We start from the raw sequence: 10,728 nt of genomic DNA, 5'->3' as shown, positions 1-10,728 counted from the left end.
GCATTTGTTTCAGGCACCTATAGTTATTGTATTTAGGCCATGGTTAAACGTGGTAAACACTGATCCTGCCTGAGACCTGTGTGCGTATGTATATATGTGTGTGTGTGTGTGTGTGTATATATGTATGTGTGTATATGTATATAAAAAATTAGACACATGCACAGACAAAATTAGGGCTGGTATTTGATATTTTAATTGTGCGTTTGTGTGTGTGTGTGTGTGTGTATATATATATATATATATATGTGTGTATATTACACACACACACACATGCACACTTAGGGCTGGGAATCGATTAAAGTTTCAAATCCTGATAAATTATTTAGAAATATTTATCTGTTCTAAATGTACTTTATATTAATACTTGTCAAGTTTTTAAAACTCTAATCAACGTGGACAAATATGGATGCTTTATGCAGATATGTTTATTATAAGTGAAACCATACTCCGATCATAAAGACAAAATATTATTGTAAATGTTTTAAAGTAATTATAGTGTTTTAAATTATGTAAATTATTTGGACAACAAACGGAACTTCTGCTATGTTTATATATATATATATATATATATATATATATATATATATATATATATATATATATATAAAATGTGTGTGTTAACATACTCAAATTACTGTGCAAAACCATTAGGCACATGTGGGCAAAAAATTTTCAAAATTAGACGCATTAATAGTTTATTATTGTCTATTTTTAATCAACAAACCAAATTGAAGTAAATAAACAAAATTAATCAAAATTAAACCAATCTCTGAAATGACCACCCTTTTCCTGCAAAACAGCATAAATTCTCTTAGGTACACTTACACATTTTTTGAATGAACTCTGTGGGTAGGTTGTTACAAACATCTTGGAGAACTTGCCACAGATCTTGTGTGGATGTAGGATACCACAATCATTCTGTATCTTCATGTAATCCCAGGTAGACTCGATGTTGAGATCAGGTCTCTGTGAGAACCAAAACTATTACTTCCACTATTTCTTATTCTCTACACCTAAGATGGTTCTTAATGACATTGGCTGTATGTTTGGGGTTGTACTCCAGAGAGAAAAAAATAGGGCCAATCAGACACTAAGGGTACTGCATGATAGATACTTATCTGCCTGTATTTCTCAGCATTGGGGTCAGGATTGATATCAAATCTCCAACTACATTTGATTTCATCCTCCACCATGATTTACTGTTGCCTAGTTGATTTGCTAAGCCTTGTTTCGATGTAGGGGATATGGCTTTTATGCCACAATTCTTCCATTAAGACTTCTTTTGGACAGACTTCTCTGGACAATAGATGAGTGTACCTGGGTCCCAGTGATTTCTGCCAGTTGTTTGGCACAGCTGGACATCTTACAATGTCCAAGGAAAGTAACCATGATGTGTTTTTCATCTATTGCATTACGTTTCCATTGCCAGCCACTGCATCTATGGTCTTCAACATTGACCGTATCTTTGTGCTTTTTATAAAATAGCTTGTATCATGAAATTGTAGTCTGCTTCCAGTGGTAGACATTATGCAGTGTATTACTTTGTGTTTTTTTGCTGTGCTCAGTCTTGCCATGGTGTATGACCTGTAATATGAAATTATCTTCCATATCCTCAACTTAATAGCTGAGTTTGGCTGTTCTGCGCCTCGTTTAAGCCTAAATATGTAACTGATTATCATTAGCACCAGCTTGGTATAGTCTGTACTTTTCTCAAGCCTGGCTCTGATTTTACAAAAATCTAAATGGTTGTGCAAGTGTAATAACTGAAAGGTGCAGTGTAGTCACACCAAAACTATTGTGTTTGCTTACTTTCCATTTTGACCATAAATACATATATATATATATATATATATATATATATATATATATATATATATATATATATACGGAAAAACGCCCCTGTCACGTGACTCTAAGGCGTGGTGGCTGTTATGTTTAGGATGAACGCTATAGAGGCCGCGATTCTTGCACGATTCTTGCCGTTGCACTGCAGTGTGTCACGTGGTGCAGCTCTACCGCTGCAGTTGCATCGTCAGTGTGACTGTGTAGTACTGAGCGCATGCGCGCGTCTCCCTCTCTCCCCCCCGTGCTTTCAGACTTGGCCGGTCGCGTGCGCTCACATTCCCACAAAAGAAGTTACTAAGAAAATTCTGAAGTTCGGCCGCAAACTACACACTACCGGACACCATGGTGAGCTCTTGGACTTTTCTTTGAGTGTTATACTTCGAATCAGATCGGTCGACCAAAATTAGTAACATGAAACATTTTCTTTTACAACTCTGACATGATCGTTTAACTTTTGTCCATTGCGCGTAGTCGGTGTCTCAGTGGGATTGTAAGAAGCACGCGTTACCGCGCTCATCTAAATGTCCTCTTCTTGCGCGGGCCTGTGGATGTGTGTGTGAGTGACTATATATGTATGTATATAGATGTGTGTCTGTGTATATATAGTTGTGTGTTGTACACTGATGCCCTTTTACCAATCCCTAAGCAAATCAGTTCCATTTTGGGACATAAGCGGTCAGGGCCTTGAGCTTTAGGCGGCCATTTTAACTTGGATTTAGCGCCGACTTTATTTTGATAAACACTTTTTACATGAGCTGGCATTTATTTAGTGAACTGCTCGCAACATTTTATACCGTTAAACAAACCGACACGATCCCTGTCCGAAAGTAAAGATTTCCTCTCAAGGTTAAACTCAACTTTCCAAACGAATAAGCCATTTGTGTGCACGATGGTTTTTGAATTCGAGTGATGTACATGAGCCATTTGTGTGCACGATGGTTCTTGTGTTTGAATGATTATATATACATACATACATTTAATATTAGATAGGTGTGTGTGTGTGTGGGCCTGCCTGCTTCATGCCATGCTGAAATGGACTGTGAGTGAAGAGCAAATATCTGGCTCCAAGTCCCAAATGAACCACAACAGGCAGCAATTGTTTAATAGTGTCCTTAAATAATTTTTATCTTTTTGAGACTGAGTTGTACACTTGAAGACTTGACCATCTCTACACCTTTTACCATCAGGCCTCAGGAGTCACTGTTACTGAAGAAGTTATTCAAGTCTTCAATGAAATGAAAGTGCGAAAGTCCTCAACCTCAGATGAAGTAAAAAAGCGCAAGAAGGCAGTGTTATTTTGTCTCAGTGATGACTTGAAGAAGATCATTATAGAGATTGGCAAAGAAATCCTTGTTGGTGATATTGGAGACACTGTTGAAGATCCATATGCGGATTTTGTAAAGCTCCTACCTCTGAATGACTGCCGGTACTGCTTGTATGATGCCACTTACCAAACAAAAGAGTCCAAGAAAGAAGACTTGGTGTTTGTATTTTGGTATGAGACCCCCCTCTGTTGTCATATATTTTTACAAAACATTTTAACTATAACTTCAGAATGAGTCACTGTCATTGGTTTGTGTATCTCCAGGGCCCCTGATAATGCACCACTAAAAAGCAAGATGATATATGCTAGCTCTAAAGATGCCATTAGGAAAAAGTTAACAGGTGAGTTTTTATCTAAGCATCTGAATAAATGTTTTCTTTAATACAAAATATGTGTAAACTTGATGTGCTGGTTATTTTAAAGGGGGTCATGTGGTTTTGTGATGGGGAATGGTTAATATAGTCTTGTATTGTGCTGTTTGCAGGTATCAAGCATGAATGGCAAGTCAATGGCTTGGAAGACATCAAGGACCCATCAAACCTGGTCAATAGATTGGGAAGCGGTATTGTATCACTGGAGGGGCGACCAGTGTAAACTCATTTGATGCTGCCTTTGGATTCCACTTGCTTTCTATCTTAGCAGCTGTATTTTGATTCAAAGCAGTAGTTTAAAAGTTTTCTCATTTCGTTTTGTTTTGTTTTCCATATGAAGGAGATCTCTCTAACATTCAAATTTAGCGGCTTATTGCCAACTGGGAAATATATATATATATATTATTTTTTGCTACCCCCACCAAAAAAAGTTAATCTCATGGCATGTTTTGCCTTAAAAGCAAAGCTATGTACCAGGATAAGTTTAGTCATCCCCCCACAACCATTAAATTTCTGGTGTTTCTTTTTTGTATCAGAGATATTAATACTACTGTAACCGACATGACAATGCTTTCTGTTAATGCTTCACAGAGTTGCATTAACCAATTGCGAGCACTTTGCACTATACGTTTTGACGTATTTATTTCAACCGTTCTACCTAATTGGCCTAATTTGACATGGCTAATATGTTGAGTACTATGCAGATATGAAAGCACTTGTTTATACACTACATGTTGAGACACAACTGAGCATGGGTTACATGGAATTTTTCTGTGTTTGTCACCATATTAAAGTAACAACCGTTTTCATTCCTGCAAGGCACATAAACCGCCTTATTTTCGATGTACAGTGTGCCACCAAAGGCGGAGGAGGTGCTGCTTGGTTGTTGTTTTTTTGAACACTAAACGAGAATGCATAATATCTTAAAGATGGCAATACATGTGTTTGCAGCCTTAAATTAAACATTTTTTGAGCTCTATAAACTTTGTCACTTTGCAATAAAACCTTGTGGCAAACAAAACGGTTTGGGTCTGGTCTGCCTGGTTACAATTTCAATGGCATTTGCTATTGAGGTATGCTAATGTCTTTTCTTTATAGAATTGTTCAATCATTACTCCCAAAAAGGCTTCATGCATGTTAAATTTTATTGATGGTTATGAAGCTAAATTATATGATACCGATTTTTATTTTTTATAAACCTCTTTACAAACCGTAATGTTTTGTCTATGCTACATACAAAATATGGGCCTTCAGTGTAAAATGCTTTTTAAGTCAATACTGAGCAGAAGGGTTTTTGTCTGTTCAACTTTGAGCTGGTCTGACATTTCTTAAAGTTTTGATGGTATTAATGGACCAACTGTCCACATTCATGTGCTCCAAGTGTTTCTGTGAAAATGCTGTGTCTTTCAGTTGAACTGGGCTGAAGGCCAGGGCTGCCGCCGCCTTTAGAAAATTTGATATGCCAGTAGCGAGCAATCCCCTGCCGCTTGGTGCTATTTATGGCCAACATGCTTTTGTGTCTTGTCATCGTTGTCCACAAATGGCAAACCTGAACATGCCTCATAAGAGCTGTGAGAGAAGCCTGCTGGAGCAGCCTGGGCACAGTTTCAAAGAGTTTGTCACACTTGTGAATGGTCACAAAAAGTGGTGCATTTAAGTAGACATCTCTGCTTCATAATAAATCGGGATCGTTGCTTTTATTTAAAATGCTATAGAAATATGTAAACAGAATTATTTTTTAATCATGGGCAGATATTATATAGCATATTGGCTATATCACGTTTTGTAGTGTACATCATGTCACCATTGGTGCACTGGATGATCAGGAAATTTTGTAGTCATTATGCAGATCCATAGAGCATGACCCACGACTCTGACTTTCTGTATAAAAAAAAAAATCAGCTCTCAACTGTTTTAGTTCTTTGGTATTTTGTAAGTATAATTTTTAATCTACCAGGAACTTTGAAAATAGAATTTCATTAAAGTTAGAGGAGGAAAATAATGTTTGAAAAAGGTTTCACTATTCTTTTAACCAAGGTTAGTTATTTTAATGTTTAATACAACATTAGGGCTTGAAACAAAGGCCCTTTAATATAAATACAAGATTTTGACCACTGAAAGGCTGTGAGCCCAAGTTGCAGTAGTTCGTGTCAAGTGGTCACATGAGGATATGAGAGCAAATGCTGTTTTTTGAAAAAGTAAAATTCTGTCTAATTTTAACAGAGTGAATAGATACAAGGAGCAATAAGAAATCAGCTGACAGGGTTGAGAGGTGGTGGTGTTTGTGAAATACCCATTTACATTTATTTTTGTTTGTTGCCCAAGTAGCTCTTGGTGATGGCTTACAGTCTATCAGATCTATGCCTATTGCTAAACGTTGCTATTTTAAACCTTTAATCTGTGTAAATAACATATGAGAATGTTTATTTGCACAGAAACATGACACATGTAGGGAAACTAGACACCTCGGAGTCATAAGATTAAACCCCTGTACCAAATTACTCAATGTGTTCTTACAGAGGATGACAGCTGGGCTGAGGCCTAGATTGTGTTACTTAATTTTGTCAAGTTACAGATTATGAAAAAACTACACCAAACACAAGCGTGACAATTAAAATATAAAAAAGTACAAGTAGAGGTTAGATGGAAATTAAAATCCATTTAATATAGTATTGTTAATGTTCATAACATCTTAAAGTTGTGATTGCATCACCAGAACATGAGTTAACCAGAATCACACCACATCTTGTAACTCAAAAGTCAGGCTGGGCTCAAAATGTTGTGGGTTCAAACTCAAAAGGTGCTGTACAATGACTGACAGTGTATTCCAGCACAGGCATTTCAACAAGCTATGCAATAAAAACATTTAACTGTGCTGTAAACTACATGTGACATATGAAGGCTTCTTTACTTCTGACCAGTCAGATTCTTGACAATGAAACACACTGGATACGGTGCCACAAAAGTGATGATTTTAGCAATTTAACCCTTTTCATATATATATATATATATATATTTTTCTTCTTCAGAAAATTATCATGGTTGATGTGATTTTATTTTTTGCCTAAGAAAAGAACAAGCTTCACTAATCAAGTGTGATTTTAGAGGCTTTTTATTTAAATCCCCTACACATTATGCTCGAGATGCCACCTAGTGGTTATACTGGCTGTGTTCGAGAAGTTACTTTACATATGTAACCAGTGGAGAGGGCTCACTCCGATCTGATTCCAAGTAATTGCAAAATATTGTCAGTATCGATACCGATGTGGATACCGATAGCAATAATAATAAAATGTTTTCGGTGTGATTTTGTAGTCTCTATAGTTTTTAAAAGCCATTATTATCATCAATATTAAACACTACAATAATCCAGCGTTCCCTGGTGGGACTGATATTTTAATGTCATAATCGATGCGCTCGATGCCAAGTCAATATCAAAAGTATCAATACTTTAGGACTGAGCCATTCACTAGTTAGTTCATGCTTCCCGGTCAAATGAAAGCTAATGATTATTTTAACTAGCTAAACTTTAATCAAATAGAAGATATTTATATATCTAAGGACAGCTTGTGACAGCTATGACAAAAATGCACTTGTTGATTGTGCATTTCTTCTTCTTCTTTCGGCTTCTCCCATTAGGGGTTGCTACAGCGGATCATCCGTTTCCATACCCCCCTGTCCTCTACATCTGCCTCTTTTAAACCAAATACCTGCATGTCTTCCCTCATCACATCCATAAACCTCCTCCTTGGCCTTCCTCTTTTCCTCCTTCCTGGCGACTCCATCCTCAGCATTCTCCTACCGATATACCCTCATGTCCCTCCTCTGTCCAAACCATCTCAATCTCACCTCCCTCACCTTGACTCCAAAACGTCATATATGCGCTGTCCCTTTAATAAAATAATTTCTAATCCTGTCCATTCTCATCACTCCCAACGAAAACCTCAACATCTTCAGCTCTGATACCTTTAGCTCCACCTCCTGTCTTTTACTCAATGCCACTGTCTCGCCACAGTCCTATAAACTTTCCCTTTCATTATTGCAGATACCCTACTATCACAAATCACTCCTGTCACTCTTCTCCACCCACTCCACCCTGCCTGCACTCTTTTCTTCACTTCTCTAACACACTCTCCATTACTTTGCACTGTTGACCCCAGGTACCTGAACCCCTCCACCTTCTCCACCTCTTTTCCCTGCAACCACACCACTCCACTGCCCTCCCTCTCATTCACACACGTACTCTGTCTTACTCCTACTGACTTTCATTCCCCTTCTCTCCAGCATGTACCTCCACCTCTCCAGGCTCTTTTCAATCTGCTCCCTACTCTAACCACAAATCACAATATCATCCGCAAACATCATAGTCCAGGGAGACTCCTGTCTGACCTTGTCCATCAACCTGTCCATCACCACTGCAAACAGGAAAGTCTGTCGTATCGACTGCACACTTCACTGCTGTCACACTGCCCTCATACATGTCCTGCACCACCCTCACATACTTCTCTGACACACCTGACTTCCTTATACAATACCACAACTCCTCTCTCGGCACCCTGTCATACGCTTTCTCTAAATCCACAAACACACAATGCAACTCCTTCTGACCTTCTCTATACTTCTTCATCAACATTTTTAAAGCAAATAATGCATTTGTTGTGATCTTCTACGGCATAAAACCATACTGTTGCTCACAGATAGTCACCTCTTCTCCCAGCCTGGCTTCCACTACTCTTTCCCATAACTTCATGGTGTGACTGATCAACTTAATTCCCCTGTAGTTACTGCAGGTCTGCACATCTCCCTTATGCTTAAAGATCAGTACCAGCACACTCCTTCTCCATTCCTCAGGCATCCTCTCACCTTCCAACAACCTGGTTAAAAACTCCACTGTCATCTCTCCTAATCATCTCCACGCTTCTACCGGTATGTCATCTGGTCCAACCGACTTTCCATTCTTCATCCTCTTAATCTCTGCTCTCACTTCCTCTGTACTAATCCTATCTACTTCCTGCTTCACCATCTCCACATCATCCACCCCTCTCTTTCTCTTATTTTCCTCATTCATCAGCTGCTCAAAATACTCCCTCCATCTTCTCAACACTCTCCTCACTAGTCAACACATTTCCATCTCCATCCTTTATTGCTCTAACTTGCAGCACATCCTTCCCAGCTCGGTCCCTCTGCCTGGCCAATCTGTATAAATCCTTTTCTCCTTCCTTAGTGTTCAACTTTACATACAGCTCCTCATATGCCTTTTCCTTTGCTTTTGCCACATCCCTCTTTACCTGCTGCTGCATCTCTTTGTACTCCTGCCTACTTTTCTCATCACTCTGTCGATTACAATTCTGTTTTGCCAACCTCTTTCTCCTTATGCTTTTCTGCACTTCCTCATTGCACCACCACGTCTCTTTGTCTTCCTTTCTATTTCCAGCTATAACATCAAGTACCTTTCTAGCTGCCTCCCTTATCACTTCTGCAGTAGTTTCCCAATCATCCAGCACCTCTTCACCACCACCGAGCCCCTGTCTGATCTCTTCCCTGAACCTTACACTACAGTCTTCCTCCTTCAGTTTCCACTATCTTATTCTTCTTTCAGTCCTCACTCTCCTCCTCTTCTTCTTTACATCCAAAACCATCCTACAGACCACCATCCGATGCTGTCTTGCTACACTGTCCCCTGCCAACACCTTACAGTCTCCAATATCCTTCAGGTTGCATCTCCTACATAGAACATAGTTTAAGGGTGAACCCCTTTCTTTACTTTTATACGTCACCCTATGATCCTTCTTTTTCTTAAAATATGTATTCCCCACTGCCATTTTCATCCTTTTAGCAAAATCTATCACCATCTGCCCTTCAAGATTCCATAAGGCCATACCTACCCATCACCTCCTCATCACCTCTGTACCCTTCACCTACATGACCATTAAAGTCTGCACCAATCACCAATCGTTTATTCCTAGGTACACTCTCCACCACTTTATCTGACTCACTCCAGAATTTCTCCTTCTCCTCCATCTCACAACCCACTTGTGGAGCATAAGCACTGATGACATTTATCATCACCCCTTCAACTTCATTTAAAGTACCAACCCTAACCTCCACTCTCCTACACTTCTCTTTTTCCTGCTGTCTCTGTAGACGTCTTCCTCCTCTCCTTCTCCTCCTTCGGCCAACAGTAGCCCATTTTCCACCGGTACCCTGTTGGCTAACGATACCTGTGGCGGTCGTTGGCCGGCCTTGACCGATCCGGTATGAAATTCTGATTTGTGATCAGCATATTTGATCTGACATGTTTTACACTGGATGGCCTTCCTAATGCAACCCTCCGCATTTATCCAGGCTTGAGACCGGCACTAAGAGTGCACTGGCTTGTGCAACTCTAATGGCTGGATTTGTTGATTGTGCATTTGATGTATACAATTTGTCTACAAAGGGATAAAACAACTAAAGTAAGAAGACTGCAGTCCCAATCACCATAGTTCATATAAATAAATAATTTAAAACAATAGTTCCTTATTACATGTCACCCAAATGAGGATGGGTTCCCCTTTTGAGTCTGGTTCCTCTCAAGGTTTCTTCCTCATTACATCTAAGGGAGTTTTTCCTTGCCACAGTCGCCATGGCTTGCTCATCAGGGACAAATTCACACCATTTACCTTGACTGTTGATTTCTGTAAAGCTGCTTTGAGACAATGTCTGTTGTGAAAAGCGCTATACAAATAAACTTGACTTGACTTGACATGGTCCATCTGTAATGTAAATATAGTGTATACATATAGAACAATATATACCAAAATAGCCATATTGCAAATAAAGAGGTACATTTTCACTTAATCCAGTTTACAAAGTAATTATAATGTTGAACATACATGCTGAAACTGAAAGATCCATTACAGCTGAAGCACAATTATTTTTATATCTTATTTCTTTGCAGCAAGTTATATTGCCACCTCAAAGCATCAGGCTCCCTGGTTTTATTGTGACCCCTGTTACTGAGTGTCAGCAGTTTCAATGCCTGTTCTCTCCACTTATCCGTTTGGGTTATCCTCTTATTCTCTGGGTTTTCTGGAGTCCTCCTAAAAATGGCAGCAAGTAGGCTGGCTATGCATAATTATGAGTGTGTGTGTGAATTTGTGTTTATGGGTTATTGTGGGTGGGAAAGGGTCATAATTTGAATTTATG

At 39.0% G+C, this 10,728-nt stretch overlaps 1 protein-coding gene across 1 annotated transcript; it reads left to right on the top strand.

Moving 5' to 3' along the window:
* The first annotated feature begins 1,977 nt into the window (after positions 1 to 1,977).
* On the top strand, positions 1,978 to 4,561 carry cfl2 (cofilin 2 (muscle)). Its single transcript, XM_046856561.1, has 4 exons — positions 1,978 to 2,190; positions 3,033 to 3,340; positions 3,434 to 3,510; positions 3,654 to 4,561. Exons 1-4 carry the CDS (start codon positions 2,188 to 2,190, stop codon positions 3,761 to 3,763), a joined length of 498 nt encoding a protein of 165 aa, XP_046712517.1. The 5' UTR covers positions 1,978 to 2,187; the 3' UTR covers positions 3,764 to 4,561.
* The last annotated feature ends 6,167 nt before the right edge of the window (positions 4,562 to 10,728 follow it).

The sequence above is a fragment of the Silurus meridionalis genome, chromosome 8 (genome assembly GCF_014805685.1).
Source record: "Silurus meridionalis isolate SWU-2019-XX chromosome 8, ASM1480568v1, whole genome shotgun sequence".
Classification (NCBI taxonomy): domain Eukaryota; kingdom Metazoa; phylum Chordata; class Actinopteri; order Siluriformes; family Siluridae; genus Silurus; species Silurus meridionalis.
The sequence above is the reverse complement of the archived record's forward strand: the minus strand, read 5'-3'. Positions and strand labels throughout refer to the sequence as shown.